Source organism: Pantherophis guttatus, chromosome 14 (assembly GCF_059756535.1).
Source record: "Pantherophis guttatus breed Tessera chromosome 14, ASM5975653v1, whole genome shotgun sequence".
Lineage (NCBI taxonomy): Eukaryota > Metazoa > Chordata > Lepidosauria > Squamata > Colubridae > Pantherophis > Pantherophis guttatus.
The window spans coordinates 12,713,536-12,736,529 of NC_142076.1; the positions used below are offsets into that span (position 1 = coordinate 12,713,536).

A 22,994-nucleotide genomic window follows, 5' to 3' on the forward strand; every position below is an offset into this window, starting at 1 on the left:
CCCTTCTCTCACCGACCCCGCCCCATATGCTAATCAGCGCTGAATCACGCTCATCAGGAAAAAAAAATTCAGCCCTAGATCCGACGAGCCTTGAAGGGGCGAAACCACCGACGTCACAGCGAAGGGGTGCCTAAGAAGGTCAAGTACCATTGATTTCATCATTCGGCCGACCGCCCAATAAAACCCTTTTTTTTCTTTTATGGGATATAATATAAATGTAGAAAAACCGCCACCCGAACTTTCAGAGCCGCTGTCCCCGTTTCCCAAAGACGTCTTCTTCATTCCCCCCCGGCCTCACTTTGGTATATTCCATGTTTAAAAAAAAAAAGCAGCAACCAGCCGAGAAGCGGAAGAGAAGGAAAAAAAAGCAGTATAAGAAGAAGGAGGAGGAGGAGGTAGAGGAGGAGGAGGGGCGGAGCCAGCGGCGAGCCACGTGACGCAGGGCTCCTCCGCCATTTTGTTCTGCGGCGGCTGAGTATTTAGAGGCAGCCGCGGCGGGCGCAGCGGAGAACCGTCCGCGCAAGGACCGCCGTCGTGTTGATACCCGCCGCCCAGGCCCGCTGACGCTGCCCCGCCATCTTTGCCTCGTTCTCCCGGGCGGCGAAGCGAGGGCGAGAAGAGAAGCCGAAGGAGAAGAAGCCGACGCAGCGACACCCCCCCTCCCTCACTCGCTCCCCTCACGGGTTCCCTGACGGCGGCGCCGCCTCAGCAGTAGCAGCAGCAACCACCGTCGTCCTCTTCCTCGCCCCTCACCCGGCACCACCATGGTCGCTGCTCCGGCCGGACCCGAGTATTCCCCCTTCTTCGCCGTCATGGGCGCCTCGGCCGCCATGATCTTCAGCGGTGAGGCGTCCAACCCCCCCCCGGGAGGGTGGGGGGGACCACCGGTTGGGATGAGGGGGGGGCTGTTGCTATGGGGGTCGTGGCGCCCCTCCATCTCCAGGCCCTTTTGCCCTCACACGACCCGCCGGGCTCTATAAGGGGTGGTGGTGGTGATGGGGGGGGGGCGCTTCCATCTCTTTGAATTGGGGAGGGTCGCGGGCGGGGGGGAAAGGGAGATATCGCTCTTTTTAAAGGGGAAAAAAACCGGGGGGGGAGAGGCGACAGGAGACCGCTGGGTTGTAAGAGAAGCCCCCCCCCTTTTTTTTTTCCTTTCGGTGGGTGGGTGGGTGGCAGTCTGCCAGGCTGGGGATGATGGGAGCTGGAGTACCGGCGGCCCCGATCTCTCCCCCCCCCCCCCCCCGGGCAAGGCTGGTTTGATTTTTTTAAAAAGAATCCTTGCTTCCCTCTTTCTTCCCCTCCCCCCCCCCAAAAAAAGAAGAAGAAGAGTCGTTTTGTGCCATTGTCGGGGAAATGCCACCCCCTCCGTTCCAGGTTGGCGCAGTGGGGAAGGGCAGAAGTGGCTTTTTTGGCGATGTCGTCTTTTATCTCTCTGCCTCTGCTGCTTGGGAAGCCCCACCCTGCTTGGAAGGATCCAGTAGATCCCTCTCCCACCCCCACCCTGGCTTTGGAAGCCCCCACCCTTTCCTGCAGGGGATCCTTTCCTGGAGGGGAAAGGACAGGCAGGTTCCCCCCCCCCCACACACCCCAGGGGAATTTGGGTGTCTTGGGGCTTTTGGAGGCTGGATGCCCTTTAACGTTTGATCTCTCTCTTTTTTTAAGAAGCTTTCCCCCCTTCCCTCCAGTGCCACCGTGTGACATCTGCCTGCTTTTTTTCCTCCAGTGTAAAAAAAAAAAGAGGAAGGGATCTTGTCTTTTGCTCCAGCTTCTCTCTCTGTCTCTCTTCCTTTCCACCCCACCCCCCCCCAAAAAAAAGATTTAAGCAGCTGGCTGGCCTCACGTTGGCTGCAGAGATGTTTCTGCTCAGGTGAAGGGTGGAACCCCAGTCTGGCTGGAGCCAAACCAGCCTTGCCTGCTGCTTCTGTTGCACGCCAACCTTCCTTCCTTCTGGGAGGGAGGGGGGAGGGAAGAGGTATTTTGAGGAAGGGGTCCTTTGATCTTTCTGGTCTGGTTGGTTCATCTGGGGAATTTGACTGGGAAAGGGGGAGATGGAAGAAAAGGAGATAGGCTGCTTTGGGAAAAGGCGATGGGAGGGGGGTTGATAGGGGTGATGTCATAGCACCAGCTGATGGAGGAACCCTGACCGGCCATGTGACTAGGGGGGGGGGAAAGAAGTGAGGTTTAGAAACCTCTGCTGCTTCCCCACATCCGTGAATTCAGCAAAGCTTGCAATGCACCCTTGACCTCTCTCAAGCATTACTGTCCCGTGCAGCTCGCCTGGCTTTCTGGGTTCTTAGGAAGGACACGGAGGTTTCAATGGGGCTGAGAAAACATGTTTCCAAATTAAGGAGGGGAGCTGCAAAGAGGAGGGTTTTTCCTGGCAGTATCTCCTTCATTCATTGTGAGCTTATCTGCTGGAGGCTGGCTTCTCAGAACGGAGATAGCCCAAAGTAGGCCGCCAGGCTTGTGAGAGCTATCCCACTGCAAGAATTGCCTGTGAAGTTTGCAGATATTGGAAGAATACTACTATGAAATTCAGTCTTGATTTTTGTGGCTGCTTGATGAAATAAGAGTCCTAAATGGCTGATAAAATGAAACTAGTGGCCTTACTGTTGCAGCCTCAATTCTATCTTATGCTCACTTCGCTGTACAGAATGGGGGCTCATCCAGAATAAGACATGGAGCCACATCTTTGATCCATATCCTTTTAGGATGATGGGAATATTGCAACTGTTGGTGCACAACCTGTAAATTTCCTTGAAGCCTGACTAAAATAAACCTTTCTGGTCTTGTCATCCTCCAGATGGGTTTGGGATAACATTACAATCGTGTGCTGTGTTATAACACTGGGATTAGTGGACACGGTTTTAAATTATTGCTTCAAATAAAGAAACCTCCCAGTCTTCACTTATCCTGCTGAGCCAGTTTAACCTTGGGCTTTATTAAACTAGAATTGGCTGGGTTGATACATGGTACCATGCTAAGCTCAAACCACATTATGCCAGTTTTGTCAGTATTGTTAATACACAATTCAAACAGCTCCCTTAAAACAAATAGTTATATTTACAAACATGGCAGTCGTCTGAAATATATTTGCCCAGAGATTTAATTGAGCTTTCATTTTCATTCTGAGGTACTATACAAATTGTGCCTGACTTGTCATTTTGCTTTTTTGGTTACATTTTAGATAAAATTCAATTGATAACTTTTCTGGAGAATGTTTCCCTGCAAAGCTTAACATGCATTCGGATCATCCTTGAATATCATTTTTTTAAATTTCTCTTTCCTCTGTAGGGGTGTTGTGAGGATAAATTAGTTGTGAGTGGCTAGCCTGAGGCATCCTGACTGAGGCATTGTGACTGGATGGAAATGAAAACTTGAGCTGCCCTCATTGAAACCATGTGGTCTTTTGTGTTTGCCACTGCTGTTCCAACCAGTTTAATTGATTTCCTTGTAACAATTGAAAAAAGAAGTGAGCAAGGATGAAAAAAGAGCAAGCTTTAAGCTTCCAGGTCTATTTATGCCATGCGACTTCCTTAAGCCCTTTTTCATGCGACTTATAGTTAACGGAAGTAATTTGCAAAGCAGTAAAACATCAGGTTGACTTTTGCAGTTTATGGATTATCATTAATGAGTTGATAGCAGCAGCTTGCATCCTTGGTCTGAAACCATTGGCCCTGCCCCAAGGGGACAGACAGGCTATTCACAGATGCCATCTCTAAAGACTAGAACATCTGTCTACTACTCGGGCTCTGGTGCTGCCCCTCCATCCTCAGAAAATCCCCAGTGCAGAAATACTGAATACTTTTTAAAATTTTTTACTGTAGCGGAAGTGGACTCTATCTAAGGAGATAGTTATATGCATACGATGCGATGCACAATGGAGTATAGCTAGTCCATGACTTGCGACCACAATTGAGCAAAAAATTTCTGTTAAGCAGGTTGGTTGTTGAGTGAATTTTGCCCTTTTTTACAACCTTTCCTGTCACACGTGTTAAGCAGATCACTGCAGTTAAGTTAGCAACACGGTTGTTAAGTGAATCTGACTCCTCCCCATTGAATTTGCTTGTTAGGAGGTTGCAAAAGGTGATCACTTGACCCTGGGACACTGCAGCTGGCATAAATATGAGCCAGTTAAGCATCCACATTTTGACCTGCAACGACTGTAAGTGTGAAAAATGGTCATAAGTCACTTCAGTGCCATTGTAACTTAGAACAGTCACTAAACGAACTGTTGTAAGTCAAGGCAAGGACTATCTGCTGTCCGTTGTATCTACTATTGCAAGCTTTTTCTGATTGTGTTGGGCAACTCTTAGTATTTCCAAGTCCTGGATGCTCATCTTCCTAATCACTTCACACTGACAGGCCAGAAGTTAATTTGCCTGTGGCAGGCATCCCAGTAGGAGAATTTTGAGATGTGAATAAGGCGGGTAGGAATGGCATTGAGTTCTGCCTTGGAGAGCCATAAGGAAGAGAAAAGGCAGTTGTCTATTATAGGCCTTAATGACTCATTGGAGCCTAGTTTGCTGCTAGCAGATCCAAGCCTTGTTCTGTGCAAGCAGGCTGGATGCAGAAGTCGTGTTGTATAAACACCCTCATCTTGGTCCTATACACACTAATTTCTGATGATAGTAAACATCTCATAGAAACTATTCTAGTCACCACTGGCTAATCTTATGAGGGCTCACTGCTTCACTAATGACCTTCAGGCAATCAACAGTCGAGATTGATCTCTAGCCTCAAGGGATAATGTGATATTTCCTCCCCTTTCATTAGATTATAGCAAGGATGGTCAAAGGCCACGGAATGATTTAATTTTTCCTTGCAACACGGCTAACTAAAATGCTTCTCATCGCAGAAGGAAATGGTGACAAATTTCCAAAGAGTAAAATGTTCATAATCCCCATTACGTTCCGCTACATGTGGTTCTTGAAATGGCATGATGATTGAAGTTACATATCATGCTGAGTCGGGGAGGTCTCCAAACTTGGCAACTTTTAAGATTTTGGAAGTCCACAAATCTTAAAAATTGCCAAGTTTGAACACCCCTCTGCAAAGCTGAACATGACGCATTTGCCTTCACCTTCGTTGCACGAACCCAAGCATTTTGGTTGACAGACCGTGATTTATGACAGGACAGTGTGTAGAATAAAACATTGGCAGAGTGCGGGAACTGAGAGTCACAGATTTGGTGGGTCCATCTCATATCAACAAGAGTGCTTTTGAAATTGGTCCTTTGGTTTTAATTGCAATTTGCTTATTTTAGGGCAGGTATTAGAATTATCATCTCTGCTGCAAAATAGTGACTCTGTCATCAGTTTTAGCAGTTGCGATTAAAGTGACTTTCTGTACAGAAAGGCAGTTTGGCAAGTACATGTGCCTGGGATAATTCATATACCCTGGAATCGTCTTTAGCTATCGTGGTGGCTTGTCTTTCTGCTTTAGAACGTTGGATATTGGGAAATTAGGCTCATCCTAGGCTCCTGATCTGCAAAATTTTGTGATTATTAGTGCCATTTCTGAACATGAACTGCCAGTGCAAAACTACTGTTTTCCATTTTGGATTATTATGTCAGTTTATCAGTAGATTGACTAGATCTATATACTGCATTAGGCCATCATGTGGTCCACTTCATGGAGATTCAAGGCATGTATCTAACCAGGGAAATATTACTTTTAAAAAATGCATGAATTCAGCCAGCTTATGGTTCAAGCCACAAACCTTATTTAAAAGAATTATACCTTAAGGGAATGTATGGACGACACCCCCCCCCCCCCCGCAAACTATCTTCCTGAGTTGCAGAACTGTCTGATTTAACTGTAGACTGTTAACATTTCTTCAGAATGATGTCTTAGAAACAGGTAGCTATGGGCAGATGGTTGCTGAAACCAGCTGGATAATATGTAGTTTATTCGTGCCAAATTGTTCTCTTAAGAATCTTTAGGAATCTGATGGCTGAGCAATTCAATAAAACCTAGTAGAACTTATTCTATTAAATATCTAGTCAAATAAATTCCTCTATTCTGACATGATTATCATTTGGTTCAAAGTACCATTTTTGGAAAAATAGCTGCCAAGAACAACAGCATGGCTGCCCTTTGCTTTTAGAACTAAGATGCATTTATTAAGCAGCAGTCTTGCAATCCCAAAAAGAATTCTAAATAGTTTTAAATTGCATATGTGGCGAAAAAGAATTAATATTTAATATAGTGCTACTAGAAGCAAAAAAAAAATTCCTGGAAATATGGGTTGGGTGTTAAGCCTTCTCCCCCAATACTAGCCTGCAATTCTAGTTAGCATTGTGGATAGTCTGGATGGGGTACAATCATAAAGTGCAGGAATTCTGTATTTGAACAGATAGACAGTCTCTGTAGTTTGAATTGCCTTTTCTCAGATGCCCAATCCTATGAAGGAAACCTTGCCTCAAAGGGGGGGGGAGGAAGATTCAATCAAGATTTCCTTTCAGACTGATATTTAGGAATAACGGTCAAGAAACGTGTTTAAACAAGCATGGCTTAACATGCTATATGAAGCCAATCACTGGCTATAAATAGTCACTGCTCTTCCGTTTGAGCATTCCCACGGAGTTCGGAGGCAGAGTTGTGTTAATACGTTGAAACAGAGATTCCACTGAATCTTTTGACTTCTTAGAAGTATTTATATACTGTATTTAACTTTTTACTATATCAGATTGATTAGTCCTGGAGGCATTTTTTAAAAAATAGGATGGTACTTGGTTAAAAAACTGCTTCCTAAGGGATCAAAGACACTAATAAACACCAACAGGTAGTAACTTAATGGTACCGTTTGTTGATACCCTGTGTATGATAGTAGCTTGCCTATTGGACAACCCGACGTGAATGTGATTAAGATAAAGATGGAGAATATGGGCCCATAAACACAGTTATTTTGAGGTTAGGCCCATCTCTCTGTGTGAACTCTGACCAAAGAGTTAAGCTTGCTTATATTTGAATCTGAGAATTATAAAGCCGGATAACCAATTTATTTTTTGGCCACTGACTTTCGGTAGAGGTGGCATTACAGTTCCGTTGTCTATATTTTTCCAATGAGCGTCCCTCAAACCTGATGGGAAATATCGTGGCAGCTTCTGAGCAAGAACATGCTGACTAAACTACTGGATCATGGAAGAGGATAAAACGCTTGATTCATTTCTGAAATAAGCCATATTGTCTTAATTTTCAGTACTCATAAGCAGAGTCACCATAATGGCTGAAACTCTTCTGTACATCTTTCATGCTTGTCAGCCATTCTAACGAAACTAGAATTGTTCCAAGAACGCACAGCATGGTACTGTATTCTTTTTTTTAAAAAAAAAATGTGCAAAGACTCAACTGCTGAAAAGTGTCCTTTTAAAATCTTCATTACTACAACAAGGTTTTGTTGTTTTTTTCCTGCTTTATATTTCCTGTTGATGTTTTTCTATTTTTCTTTCACACCAGAGTAAAAAAAAATATGAACAGCTTAAGCAGCAGTTTTTGAATAAGCATTTTATTCCCCTTCTTTCCAATTCCTGCTCACACCAATTTAGAGAGAGGAACATTTGAAATCTGCCATAGCTGGTAGACTGGCATATAGACAGACCACAGTTCATTTAATCCGCAATTATAGGTGCTGCCTAAAGTAGCACTTCCCAGATTAATACGCAAATTAAAATAGTATTCTGTCAGACTGCATGGCAACATTTGGCAAAATGTTTCAAAGGGAGACAAAAGTATAAAAATCGATGCTTTATGTAATGTCCCTCTTTAGAATTTGAACAGAATGAATAAATGCAGCTAGGATGGGACATGGGCTGTCCTTTCCTGCGGGATTGAAGAATCAGGTGTGTGCTTAAGGTATCCATTCTTAAAACTACCTGTGGCTTTCTGATTCACAGTCTGTCTGTGTGACCACTGGGGAACAAATTGCTTTTTGCATGCCAACTTGTGCCATTGAACAAGAACAGGCTCAGCCATGACAGGTTTCTTATGAAAGTACCAGTAAATAGGTTATCTTTTGAACAGGGTGGATTTGATTTAAATCAACTTGATTTAAATCATAATTTTTAAAGAGCAACTGTTCTGCAGTGGCTCATCTTCTGACTTGCTGCTGACTCAACAACAGTCCCAATATTACAGAATATACAGCCTCGTGCTACATAACTAAGCTCCATTTCAGGCTGAATAAACTAAATTATGAATGTGTCTTAAATAGAAAACTTTTTAGATAGATTTTTTTACTCCAAAAGCATTTTATTAAAATAAATTTGATAAAAAAATTAAAAAATCCAATTTAAATAAAAAAAATCCGTTGTTTTTTTTTTTAAATCATTGATTTTTATCCACCCTGCCTTTGATACTGTCTCCCTATAATGTTATGGATGGAGTCTTGTTGAAGGCCCTCTCTCGCTCCTGCTCAACCAGGGGATACTAATTTCTTCAGGTAGCCTGTGAGAACTTCACAAGTAGCACAAACTTGATCTCTGCTGGAGTATCACTTGTGAAATATACTCTCCAGTGACTTGACACAAAGATTTGAGATCGCCTTGCACTTTTGTGTGAGATTGTGGTCCCTCGGTCAGATCGTAACTTTCTGGAGCTTGGCAAAATAGTTTTCTTTCATGATTCGAAAGCATTGTATGTTACGAGTCTCAATCAACTTACAAAACTAATTTTCTCTCTACCAATTCAACAAACAGGAACTCTTTTTTCCCCCTTCCCTATATATTAATTTACTGTATGCTTTATTTAGCAGCCCACAAAGCTTAACCAGTGCTGCTTTACATCTAAAATTGGGAAGTGGAAATTAAGTTGTGCTCTTAAGTTTCCTATATTTGTCAAGCGAATGCTTGAAGTGCAGCTGAAATCTTTGACATATCTTTCTACTAGTCACTGCAATTGGCCTCTATTGAGGGTAGTCAACAAACAGTTTTTCTATAATTTAAGAAATGAATATAAAACTACTCCTTTTCTATCTGACAGCTGAATACAGGGTCCATCTATCATAGCAGATGATCCTAATCATTCAGACGAATGGCTGTCAATATGACTGAGATTTAAATGTCACTAGTCGATAGACCTATTTGTACTTCCTCATGCTTAAAGAGGGCTTGGCCATTGTGTTACAGCAATGCAAATTTGTGATATGGAATAACATTCACAGGCTGAAAAAGCTAAATCTTACCAGGCATACTAAAAACTTTTGAGGAGACCTTAAAAGTGGCTCTCTGGACCTCAGCCACCTTTTTAAATAAATAAATAAGTAAATCACCTTTTTGTGTTGATCCCACTAATCAAGCAAATCTCATTGGCTAAATAAACAATGACTGTTTCACAAAATACAATGCATCAAAGGGGAAAATAGTTTTTTAAGAATGTTGTCAAATTGTGATAAGATCTAGAATCGAGTTATGTGAATTTTTCACTACAGTTATGCAAGAATTTGCAAGCTTCATTGGGACTTAAACGGAATGCTCATATGTGCTATATATCAAATGTCTTGGACTTCACTTCTTTTTGTTACAAGTTGATATCCAGAGATGAGTTTTTAGTTTTGAATTAGTTGCAAGTAGTTACTTGTTTAATATATTTTGAGCTCTTATAAACTGGGTATAATGATCATCAGTGAGGTTAGATCTCAATTCCCCAGGATGATACCCCTCAATTTTTTTCCCTACAGTGCCTATTGAAAAAGAAGGGAATGTAAAGTGGCAGTGCCAACCCTCTAGTGCCATTTTTATTTGGATGCTATGTGTGCCCACAGTCATTCATAGGAAGTGAAAACTGATCCCTGCCACCCTTTAAAGTATTTTATGGTGCTTGTGAAAGATGGATACAGGAGATTTTCTTGGAAGTCTCCTTTGGCTTAAAGTGATCAATTTTTAGTCCCTTGATCCATAACTATTCACTTGACATTTTTCTAGACAAGGCATCAACAGATGGATACCCTCATGATAGTTCCTCAGAAAGGAACAATTAAAATTATTTGTGTGTACTTGGCTTTCTATAAAACAAATACAGATTCAGTTAAGCTGGAAATGTAATTCTTGCTTTCAGTTCAGAATCGAAAAGGCTATGGGTTGAATTCCATGTGATGCTCAGAAACAAGGAGACAGACTCAACTGTCCATTATCTCTTCTAGACATGGACCTGGTTGTAGGAATTACATATATGATTTATCTGAGCAGCTACATAGCCAAGAAAGAACTGGTTTAGCAAGTGTTGGTCACCTGGTTTTGCTAGGCAAACAGGTACAAACTCTTAGCTAGGTTATTGCAAATCATCCGGTGATAGGGCCTAAGATGGCCTGCAGGCTTTGAAAATGATCAATTCCGTATTTAGAACTGTGCCTAGCAAGTATGTGTGCATTGCTTACCTACTTTTTTAGTATGTGAAAGCAGAAATGAAACATCACCCTGACCAGTGAGCCAGTCTGCAAACGCAGACTCTCAAAAAATAGGCCCACACAGTCATTTCTGATTATGTTTCCAGAACAGTTGCGTTAGACGCAATTTTGCTTAAAATTTTGCCTTTTCTGATGGGACTTTGATTTTTACAAAGAGTAAAAGCTGGAAGGTGTAAACCTACTCGTGGCTAAAGTCAAGGACTAGAGATAAAAGCTGAACAACAGACAAGCTAATGGCCTTATAACTTTGCTACAGAGAACTTTCCGCTGTGAGGACTTTGGTCTGTTCTGGGACTGTTTACGCAGCAGAGCAGAAGATAACAGACAGTGTTCAATGAATTTCTAGAAAAGCATGAATAGAATCCCGTGCCTTTAGCAATTTGTTTATGTCCCTGCTTTCAGTCCGGTATCTATAGCACACAGCCTCACCTGCGGAGAATCCACAATATACTAAGGAGCCTTGGTAGTACAGTGGTTTAAAGCACCCTGTTATTAACACAGCTGCCTGCAATTACTGCTGGTTCGAATCTCTCCAAGGCTCAAGGTTGACTCAGCCTTCCATCCTTTCTAAGGTAGGTGAAATGAGGACCCAGTTTGTGGGGGCAATAAGCTGACTTTGTATAAATATACAAAAGGATGAAGGCTATTGCTTAACACATTGTAAGCCGCCCTGAGTCTCCGGAGAAGGGCGGCATATAAATCGAACCAATAAATAAATAAATAAATAAATATAGTTAGGGTATTAAGAGAGTGAACAGAGAGTCAAGGAACCCAGACAAGACCTTTTGCCCAGGTTTCTTCTCTCCTCCCCTCCCCCCCAAAAAGGATGGAGAACAATAGCTTATGCCTGATTTAGGAGGGTGGCCATTGTACAGTCCCCTGATCCTAGGTTTTTGCACATTGTGGTCCTGGCATGCTTACAAGCAAAATGCCCTCATGGCCACTCTCAGCAAGGATTTAGCTCATTTCTGTTATTGTCTTTAGTGAAGAATTTAACTGCAAGGAAGGGATGGAGGAAACAAAGGTGCACACAACATCTGGCAAACCTCAAAGTGCCCTGCTAAGTATCTTGTGTGAGTTCTTTTTCTCCCAGGAGCAAATATTTGTCATAATAGTATCTGCTCTCAAATTTTGAGGGAAAGCCGGGGATCCTTATTAATTTTGATCATTGCTAAACCAACCAGGATCACAGCAGGAAGACGGCTTTCTCCTGTCCCAATTCTACCTCTTCTGCCTTTCTTGTTTGTGATCGCCCAATTCCAGCCTCCAAAATCAAAACTGGTATTTTGAGAGCCACAGTGAAGGATGGTATTAGATCACACACTTTCTTTAAATGAGCTGTGGTGGCGCAGGTGGTTAGAACGCAGTATTGCAAGCTAACTCTGCCCACTGTCAGCAGTTCAATTCTGACTGGCCTGTGGTAGTCTCAGTCTTCCATCTTTTTGAGGTCAGCAAAATGAGGATCCAGGTTGGGGGCAATATGTTGACTCTAAACCGCTTAGAGAGGGCTGTAAAGCACTATGAAGCAGTATATAAGTCTAATTGCTATTGCTAAATGAGGTTGGGACAAATAAGTCCATCTTGGCTTGTGCTTGGGTAGACTTTGACTCATTGAAGGTGGAGAAAACAAGCTCAGCGGGTTGAGTTGGTTGTGTAAGCAAGCAAATTTCTCATGTGCAGAAATTGCTTTCCATTTTTTTTTGTATTGAAAAAGAAAGGGAAAGTTTGATCTAATAACATATTTAAAAATTATGCTGCTTCTCAGTGAAGGAAGCAAGGGGAGGATCATTTTTGCAGCCCCGACCAGGATTTCTAAAAAGTATAGTAATATGGTTTCTTGCTTTTGGGAATGGGAAAATTGGGGTCTAAGTGTTGTGTAAAATATATATTTAATATCAAAGAAATTCTAACATTCCCCTCCCTGTGTGACAAAATCCTTCCCACCTTGCTCATGGCAAACTCTTAACCTTTGTAAAACAAAAGGAACAAAAGTTGCATCCGTACCACTATCAAACAGTAAAGGAATATTTATTGTTACCTAGAAGGTGATAATATATGCAGTCCTTAGGTTCAACTTCTAGCTGCCCAGAGTCGTTGATTGAGATGGGTGGTCATAAAAGATGAATGGAATGAATGAATGAATGAAATTAATGAATGAATGAATGAATGAAAGAAATTTCAAACAGAGATGTGTATGCATAAAGACCTGGCATGGTTTAAAAAAAGGGACACTTAGAGAGGCTCTTACCCAAGCAGATGCCTTAGTAATTAGAGGCTTAGCCTGTACATTGCATGACAAAAGTTGGGCCTTTGGTAAGACTCAACCTCTGCCTTTTCTCTCTTGCAGCCTTGGGCGCCGCCTACGGCACAGCGAAGAGTGGCACAGGCATAGCTGCCATGTCGGTCATGAGGCCAGAGCTGATCATGAAGTCCATCATCCCTGTGGTCATGGCGGGTATCATAGCAATCTATGGCTTGGTAGTGGCGGTCCTGATTTCCAGCTCTGTCGCATATGACATGTCGCTATTCAAGTAAGTGTCTTGGCGAAGGCAGGCTGCAGAGGTCCCTTGCGGGGTTAAAGATCTGACTCTCGATGGAAAGCATCCAACTGAATTACATTCTCTGCTCTACGAGAAGGGAAATGCTGACCAGAAGTTAGCACACCGGAAAGGAACAGAGTGCAGAATCAACATTCCTCAGGCCTTTGAATTTTTTCCCAGTAAGAGGAGGAGCAGCTCTTAGGGGAAATGAATGCTGTACACCAATGTTTCTCAACCATGGCAACTTTGAGTCATGTGGACTTCCATTCCCAGAATTACCCCAGCCAGCTTTGCTTTTGCCGGCTGGGGAATTCTGGGAATTGAAATCCACGTGACTTAAAAGTTGCCAAGGTTGAGAAACACTGCAGTACACAAAATTGATTTATTTATTATTTATATTAGCACTATTTATTTTAGAACTTGATATTCATAAAGAATTTTTTTAATGGAACTTAATATCCGGATAGATTATTGTGTTTTTTTTTAATGGAGCATAAATAGACGGAGCTTAGGATCATTGTCAATGCTCCAGTGTTTGATAAAAAGATTTTATGATTTCAGTTGTATCCCTGTAGAATAGAGGAGAAAGATAAGTTGCCCTTAAAAGATTCTGGTGCTTTCTCCAGAGTTTCTAAAAATGGTAATCAAATTGTAATGTTCCATGTGATGAAAAAGAAGAGTATTCTCTGTATGCAAATTAAACTTGTAATTGTCCTAGCCCTGCCAACCACCTGCACATTGTTCAAAAGGCCATAATGAGCCAACCATCCAGGAAAAAAAAAGTCTGCGTCCTTTTTGTAGCGCACTAGGCATACCTGCCTTGCCTAAACCCACCTTTGGAATCCTACAGCCCAGGTGGTATCTTGCCATAAGTGGCTCAATTCTAGGCAAAAAACCCAAGTTCTGTGATAGAAAAACCTATGGATCTCCAGATCATACTAAAAGGCAACTTGGCATAGCTCCAGCCATCATGCCCCATAATGGGATTTCATCTGGAAACTCGTAGATTCCCAGTGCCATAACTTCAGGTAGTCCTCAACTTGTGATCATTTGTTTAGCCACTGTTCCAAGGCAGAAAAAAAAGTGTATAATTGTTCCTCGCACGTATGACGGCTGCATTCTCCTCACAGGCATGTGATCAGCATTTGGGTGCTTGGCAACCAGCATGTATTTATGATGGTTGCATGTCCCGGGGTCACGTGGTCCCCTTTTGTGACTTTCCCAAGCAGCTTCCGATCAGCATAAATCAGTGGGAAAAACCAGGTTCGCTTAACGACTTCAGTGATTCAGTGGTAAAATCAGGTGCAATTCGCTTAGCAGCCTTGCTTAGCAACTGAAATTCTCTAGTCCCGATTGTGGTTATAAGTCAAGGACTACCAGTACGGCATTGGGTGCTGTGTTCCTAAAATAGTGCAACATGACAAACAAAGGGTCCATCCCACTAGAAAGACCCTTCATCACCTTTTTGGGGTATCAAAACTTGAATTTATTTCCAGAACTGACTCTTAACTTCAGTCTGACTCTCTTGTCTTTCCTCATTTCTTTCATTCATTCATGAAGCAAAATCTTTTAAACAAAATAACCGATATCTAATGCAACTCTTTGAATTATTCAGAGATGCTTAATTGAAACACGTTGGTAAACTAATCCTCCTGCTGCTACATTAGACATGCTCAGAAGTTTCCAGGTGTGCTTAAAATGGGCTGAAACACAATCAGCTTTAAATTTTCATGAGGGGCTGTAGTTGACAAGGGGAACCCACTCATGTCTGTCCATTCAGGAATAAACTCTATTGCTTACTGTAGCTTTCAGTCTTAGAAAAACGAAGATTAATTGGAAAGGTTGAGAAAAAAAAAGAACATGGGTGCAAGACCGGATGGTTGGTAGCATCATTAGAGGAAAGCTAAGAATAGCTTGCCAAGAACTTGAAGGAACAAAATGTTTTATTCCTGACAAACGAGACTTGGCCAATGGTATAAAACCATTGTTGAATATGAGATATCAGTAGCACTTAGACTTATATACCGCTTCACAGTATTTTAAAGCCTTCTAAGCAGTTTATAGAGTCAGCATATTGGTCCCAGCAATCTGGGTCCTCATTTTACCGACCTCGGACGGATGGAAGGCTGAGTCAACCTTGAGCCAGTGAAAATCGAACTGCTGGCAGTTGGCAGAGTTAGCCTGCAATACTGCATTCTAACCACTGCGTCACCACAGCTCCATATGTCACTGTCATTCCTGCTGCCTCAGGAAGAGTCCACCAGAGGTCCACCCAATATTTATTTGTTTCACAGTTTTTCAACCACCCACCTCCCTTAGATGCAAAACCATCATATGGCTAAGTTAGTTCATGACTCTCTGTAAACCTAAAGTTGGCTTCTTTGAACAAACCATTGCTACACACTGTAGGAACTCAGTATTTGTGTACAGAGGTTCAGGTACAGTTGCATCTGTTGTACCAGAAGCAGATCCAAAGTAGCAATGCACTGGCAACTAGTTTGCCGAGGAACTACCAAGTAAATACAGCGATGTAAGTCAGCAGAGAGTCCTAACATGTATGAGATGTGCCCTGCTGTGGCAATCTCCGAAATGTGATTTGCTTTGTCGTTTGCACTTTTAAGGGGTTTTGAATATTCTGTCAATCGTCTTCTTGCCATGTAATTCTTCATAATTGGGAGCGCTGCATCAGCATATATTTAGTACTCTGGGTTCTGCTGAGCACAGTTAACGTAGATGTGAGATGCTCTTAATTACCAGCACTTTTATTGTCAAAGGAGAGTAAACATGAGCCCATTCTGCAGGTGTTCTGACCTAGGCTTCCTTAGAAAGTATACAGCCCAATCTTAGTCCCAGCAAACCTCTTTAATTCATATGGTTGTGAATTATTGTCATTCCCAGTCTGAAAGGATTCTCAAACAGTCTTTCATGGGAGTGTTTACAAACACCCACCTTATCTCCCTTGGAATGCTGCCAGAGAACTAACTGCTACATGCAGGGCAAGGCCAAACTTAGCACAGAGTCAAACAGAACTTTTCCAAAGCTTTTACCGACCAGATGAACTAATTGCTTCCTGCAAAAGCTCATGTCCTGTTCGCTTCTCTTTTATGTCTTATGGGAGGGCCAATCATCTCCAAGCCTTACTCCCAAGTCGACCCTGTTTTCTTAATTGTTTCTGTCTTCTGGCAGTTCTGCGCATGCACATACTGGGAACAGGCTGGTGCTGTTCTTCTGCCTCGCTTTGCTGCCTCGTCAGACTCCGGAGGCAGCAAAGAACAACCAGATGGCCTTGGCCCCGTCTCTGCCTCCGACTCAGAGCCCTCATTCGAGCCTTCCTCAAACTCCAGGACTGGCCCCTGTTCCTCCCCAACCTCCTCACTGTCCGAATCTGCTGCCAGCTCTGCTGGCTGCCGGCAGGCCACAACAGCAGGGAGGTTTTAGGCTGGCCTTGGTGAAAGCAGCCCAGCTTTTAGAAAAAGGCGTTCCGAGCTGGGTCCTCTTTTCAATCAGATCTTCTGTGGCTGGAGGCTGCTCTCCCAAGGTCTTGTTGGGGGAGAGCCCCAGGGCTGGAGGAGAAGTTGACTTCCAGAGAGGAAGTCAGTGTCTTCCTCTTCTCCTCCAGAAACCAGTCAGTCTTCCCTGATTGAAGTGGGTTGTTTGCCACGTGCCCTTCAGCTTGTCTTCCTTCCCTTCCAGGAGCTTCCTGCAGCTGGGCGCTGGACTGAGCGTAGGCCTCAGCGGTTTGGCCGCCGGCTTTGCCATTGGCATCGTGGGCGACGCAGGTGTCCGGGGGACAGCGCAGCAGCCGAGGTTATTTGTGGGCATGATCCTGATCTTGATCTTCGCCGAAGTCTTGGGGCTGTACGGCCTCATCGTTGGCCTCATCCTTTCCACAAAAGGGTAACGGCCCGCAGAGCGCGATGGAAAGCAAAACAAACTTAAAAAGTTCCAGAATTTGAAAAAAAAAAAAATGGTCTCTCCACAATGTGTACAGTTGTCATCATCAGTTTTGGTAGTTGATCTCTTGTAAATTTTGCGCAATGTATGTGACTTGTCTGTCCTCTGTGTACTTCGATATGAAAAATCAGTGAGGGCCTGCCACAAGCCTTTTCCCGCGAGGCTTGGGGGCGGGGGAAGCTCCTTTGCTGTTTTCCATCCATTTTTGCCATTAGAGTCCTTTATGTATAAATATAAACTAGAAAATGGTAACTTTCCCCCTTCTCTCTCCATTGGATGTTTTATTTATAAGACTTGACATGTTCATACATAATGGAACAAGAGTTTTCAATTTTCCATGCTCTCTCTCTACATACACACACACACACACACATAAAATATATATATATATATATTAATCTCATGCATAGATAGATTACTACACTGTGGGGTTAACTGTAAGTGCAGAGAAATCCTTGGATGTAATTTGATTCTCAATGATTGCTGTCGTGTCCTGGTATCGGAGTGTGAGACTGTTTGTGTTTATACAGATAACAGCAAAAACGTCCGAGACACTCCTGTGTTCCCAAGTAGTAAAAACTGTATGCTCTGGCATCCAAAAGTTGTGCAGCCAATGTTGGATTTTGCAGTAATACGTTTCCAGGTAATAAAAAAAAAAATTTCCTCCACTGTATCATGGTCGCACGGTGTGTCTTGTGAGTTGCCTTGAGAGGCGGGGGTCTCCAAACACCGGATACCATCCAACACAGCTTTCCACCACCACCAACCCACCACCACCACCTGAGTTTAGGAATACCTGGACTTTACTAACAAATGCCCAGCTTTTAATGAAACTGGTCAGTCAGAACTGGGGGAAATTGGTTAATTTTAGCCTTGAATATATCGGGGCATTAACAGATCATGTGAATTTGGCCCATTCGGTTAATTTGGAGTTGGTGGTATTAAACAAACCCAGCAATTGAAGTAAATCCTTAGTATGGCTAAAATAGGTTCTGAAAATCAAACTAGGGAATAAAAAGCTGATGAAGCCAAGCGTCCAGCCTCTCTTAATACTTTTAATATGGGCTCCTTGGTGCTAAGGCTAGCGGTATTCTTACAGACATTTTATTACCCAACTAGGTAACATCATCAGTGCTAAAAGGGGAGTGGGGTTTTGTTCTATGTCTAAACACCTGGTCAGTGTCAGTACAAATAGCGTGAGCCAATTACATATAAAGGGTTGGCTCTCAACCCCATCAAATCTAATTTGGAAAACTACTGAAGCACAAGGAATATGTGGCTCTCTTGCCAGGCACACACTCAGTTCAGTGTTAAGAACAGCGTGGACAGTGCTTTTTTTTTCTCTTTTTGCCCACCGCAACAAAAATAATTGTTTTCTGTACACTTGTGTAGGAATTTGTTGGGTGAGATAGAAAAAGGTGGAGATCCTTTAGGAGGATTATACTTCCAGGAAAAATGTAGCATTTCATAAGGCTATACAAGCCAGTTTTGGGATAGTGTTGAAGGTGCCAGGCTAGAAACCAGGAGATAAGTGAATTCTAGTCTCACCTTAGGCATGAAAACCAGCCGGATGTCCTTGGGCCAGTGCCTCTTCTCGGCCCAGCTCGCCTCACAGGGCTGTTGTGGGGGGAAACAGGAGGAGGAAAATGTGTCCGGTTTGTTCGCCGCCTTGAGTTATTTGTAAAAATAGATACAAATAAATAATAAATAAAAATCATGCACTAAAAGAACAGGAAGAGTGATGCTCAAGGCAGGAGCTGTAATGCTCAGGTGAGGCCTGACGTCTCCTGTGAGAATCCTATGCAGTTCCCTCTTTTCCCCAGACAGGCCAGCCACGCAGCCCACAAAGGAAGAATCGGATCCCTGCATTATGTATATTCGTGGTATTTCCTGGATTTTCAGGTCACGGACAACCCAGTGACTCATTCACGGTTTTCCCTCTGCTTCGCAAGCTTCAGGGATGGAAATAGATTTGAGCACCATCCTCGACTGGCCAAAGAAAACACTTTGGGGGGGGAGGGGGGCTGCAGCTCGTTATTTATTCCTTCATCCCATTTCTGTCCTGCCCATCTCACCTCGGTGACTCTTTGTCTCTCTGTCTCTCTCTTTTTTTTTTTTTCATTAAAAAAAAAAGAAGGCTTGGGGCAGAGAGATCTGCAGGAGGAGGAGGGGGGGAGGCTTTGAACGGATCTTCCACTTTTCATTTTACACCAGAATGTTTCTTGCTGCAGAGTGAGTCAGCCCTGCAGAGAAGAAGGGGAGGGAAGGAGAAAGGGGAATGAAGCAACAGCAGCAAGAGAGAAGAAATAAAAATCATAGACAAGGCCACCTCAATGCTTGGGAAGGAAACTTAACCCAGTCTTTTCTCTTAGCAACTCGCCTCGTCTTTCAGAGGGAGCTAAATCCCAGAGATATCCTTCCCAGATCCATGTTGGACGCAATTCACAACATTTATCTATGCAGGTAAACGAGAGACATATTCTAACACACGTCTCGGCATTCCCACTACCAGAGGCACAGTTTAGGTTTGGGAGGATGTGTGTCAAGTGACAGGTCAGTCTCGCTTTCATGCTTTTGCTCCACTCCTCTAGATCTAATTCCTTATTTTGATGTGGTTTTTGCCAAGTTTGGTGTGTTTTCCCGACATTCATTCATCCTGGGATGCACATTCTTGGTCTGGAATGCGAGAAAGCCCCCGAGGATAGGACAAAACAAAAATCATCAGTCCTTTCAGTGGACATCCAGATCTGTTCCTTGTTGCTCAATGATTCACGTTGGGCCTCGTGACTTGGAGTTGGGCCAAGAGATTGGCTTGCATGGTCTCTTGATCTGCCTGTCCTCAGCTGGGTCGGAAGGAAGACAGGAAGGCAAGGATGTGTTTGCAAACAGCTGGAGGGTATTAGCATAAAGCGAAGAGCAATCCTGCACTCTTGCTTTTGGAAAATTAAGAATCCCGAAGCAGAGATTCATCCTTTCTGCTTTTCGCTTAGTATGTTTTCTGTGAAAATGGCCAGTAATGATAATAAATCTTCGCCAGTAGCAAACCATCTGAGTCATTATCCCAACAACCCTTTCAAGCAAATTACAAACCAATTCGGAAGATTTTTTTTTTCCTGTTTGCTTTGCAAGAGAAACGGAGATGGGTTGGTATGGTTTCATTTCCCTCAAAAATGCTCAGCTGAAGCAAAAGGAAAAAAAAAAAGAAAGAAGGGAAATTGCTGCCAAACCCAATTAGCATGCTGCTCAGTTTGCAGCTTCTCCCCGAGTCCGTCAGTGGCTCCTGTCCTTGCTGCCTTCGTCACAAGGATGTCAGAAGTTTTGATTAATATGCAGGTCTGTGATTAGGAAACCCTTTGAGGATGGGGGCCTTTGAGCTTTTCTCAAAGCAACTCTGAGCCAGTTGTTTTTTTGCTGGTCATTCTCAAACCGACGCAATGCTGCAGTGGGAAACTCTTGCCCGTATTATTCTGTTATGCGCCTTTGATGCTTCATAGTTTTCTCATTTCAGAAAAAAACCTCTACAAAATCTGTCTTGTGATGGAACTGCCTGACATTAAATTGGACATAATGGTCCTGAAGAATAAATTAAGATGTTATTAAAACCCACACAGAGCTGTGTTCTCTCTTATCTCTTCCTTCCTTTTCCTCCCCATCCCCAACCTAAATCTAATTTCAGGCCACTAAATTGATTGATCCACATATCATTTTTCTATTTCTGCATTATCTGTTCTACTTTTCTCTACCATCACGGGGAGGGAAGAAATGGATACTCGTATACTTCAAAAAGCATTTTAGGGTTTTCCAGGTTGTGCATACACATATTAAACTCGGCCACCATGAAACAACACAAAAAACGAGATAATTTCATGTTAACATGCTACACTTTATACCGAGCGTTATAAATGTCCACATTTCAATTCCAGAATACTTGGGCTGAATTCATCCTTCCTGTTGGAAGAAATGCTGCAATCTCACTAATGTTGATTTAGTGTGATGTTTCAACATGTCTGTTAAGGCGTAGTATTATCTGTGAAGACATTATATATGATGCATAAAACAGTATCACTTAGGGAAAAAGACACCATTTTCAGTACCTATTCTGCACCTTAATTGGAATAGGAATAGATTCTTAACTGATAGAAACATTCGTCTTGCACATTAACAGGATCTTCACAAGAACGACAGTAAAAGCAACACAACCTGTTTCGACACATGCATGTTGCATAATGTATTTCATATTAAACGGTAACGGTAAAGGTTCCCCTCACACACATGTGCTAGTCATTCCCGATTCTAGGGGGCGATGCTCATCTCCGTTTCAAAGCCGAAGAACCAGAACTGTCCGAAGACGTCTCCGTGGTCATGTGGCCGGCATGACTCAACGCCAAAGGTGCACGGAATGCTGTTCTCTTCCCACCAAAGGTGGTCCCTATTTTTCTACTTGCATTTTTTACCTGCTTTCGAACTGCTAGGTTGGCAGAAGCTGGGACAAGGAACGGGAGCTTACTCCGTTACGCGGCCCGCTGAACTGCCAACCTTTCGATCGACAAGCTCAGCGTCTTATCCACTGAGCCACCGCGTCCCATGAATTTCATATTACAGTATGCCAAATTAAAATAAGCCCTCATACAGTTAAGGAAGAACTAAAAAAAAATTATTTACTGCCACCATTTTTACAATTTCAGCCACTGAAGATCCAACTGATTGCCCAGGGATAGAAATGCAACCGATACTTACATGCCTATATAAAATGTCTTTATGGATTTTTAAATCGCAGCTTTTAAAACTACCCAGTATTATTGGGGAAGGAAATGGATGACGCGTACATATTTCTAAGTAAGGATGTGAATAAATCAATAAAATCTGCAGACCGACAGCTGCATCTGGGACAAGATGCAAGGAACAGCAGAAGCATTTTGGCCTGTATTTAGCTTTTGACATTCATTGTCCTTGAACAGGTTCCTAAGCGTTCTTCCATTTTTTCTTGCATCTCAAGGATTGGAGAGGACGAAGGCAGACGACCATAAGTATAAGCAATTATGCCTATGGGCCCCACTCAAAAACACACAAAAAACAGCTTTTTTAAAGAGTATTTTATTAAAATATAACCTGGTCCCCATCCAAAGTTGAACATCAATAAAATAGAACAAGCTATGTTTGCATCACATATTTAACCAGGTTCCTGGACTATCCCATGATCTAGGACAGGGACGTCCAACCATGGCAACTTTTAAGATCTCTGGACTTCAGCTCCCAGAATTGCCTAACCAGCACAAACTGCCCTGCTTAGGTGTTCATGGAGATATATAATTTTTTAAAAGAACCCACCCCAAAACGACTCAACTCATAAAAAACGTACAACAAAAACAATGGAAAAATATTAGAAACAAAAACCACACAATCAAGTAGCCCAAAAAATGATGGGAAAGCATTGAATAAAAAACACACGATGCAGATAGTCCTCAACTTGCGACCATAATTGAGCTCAACATTTCCATTCCTAAGCGGGACACTTCAGTGAATTTTAACCCCATTTTACAACTTTCCTTGCCATGGGTTGCTAAGTGAATCACTGCAGTTAAGTTAATTACACGGTGGTTCAGTGAATCTGGTCTCCCATTGGCTTCGCTTGTCAGATCGCAAAAGGGGAACCCAGGATCCGTCCGGGGACTCTACAACCGTCATAAATGTGACAAGCATCTGAATCTGAATCACGATTATAAGTCCATGGGGGGGGGGGGGGGAATGCTGCAACAGTCATAAAAGATGAGAAATGATCCTTTGTCGCTTTTTTTCTGTGCCATTGCAACTTTGAACCAGTGGTGAAATCTTTTTTTTTTTTTACTACCGGTTCTATGGGCGTGGCTTGGTGGGTGTGGCAGGGGAAGGATACTGCAAAATCTCCATTCCCACCCCACTCCAGGGGAATAATACTGCAGAATCTCCATTCCATCCCCACTCCAGGGGAAGGATATTGCAAAATCCCCATTCCCACCCCACTCCAGGGGAAGGATACTGCAGAATCCCCATTCCCACCCCACTCCAGGGGAAGGATACTGCAGAATCCCCATTCCCACCCCACTCCAGGGGAAGGA

The 22,994-nt window shown here is 43.0% G+C and overlaps 1 protein-coding gene across 1 annotated transcript; it reads left to right on the forward strand.

Annotated features, from left to right (window-relative positions):
- Positions 1-357: 357 nt before the first annotated feature.
- Positions 358-17,572, forward strand: ATP6V0C (ATPase H+ transporting V0 subunit c). The gene is made up of 3 exons (XM_034430295.3): positions 358-843; positions 12,753-12,936; positions 16,639-17,572. The coding sequence occupies exons 1-3, from the start codon at positions 765-767 to the stop codon at positions 16,844-16,846; spliced, it is 471 nt and encodes a 156-aa protein (XP_034286186.1). The 5' UTR covers positions 358-764; the 3' UTR covers positions 16,847-17,572.
- Positions 17,573-22,994: the final 5,422 nt, after the last annotated feature.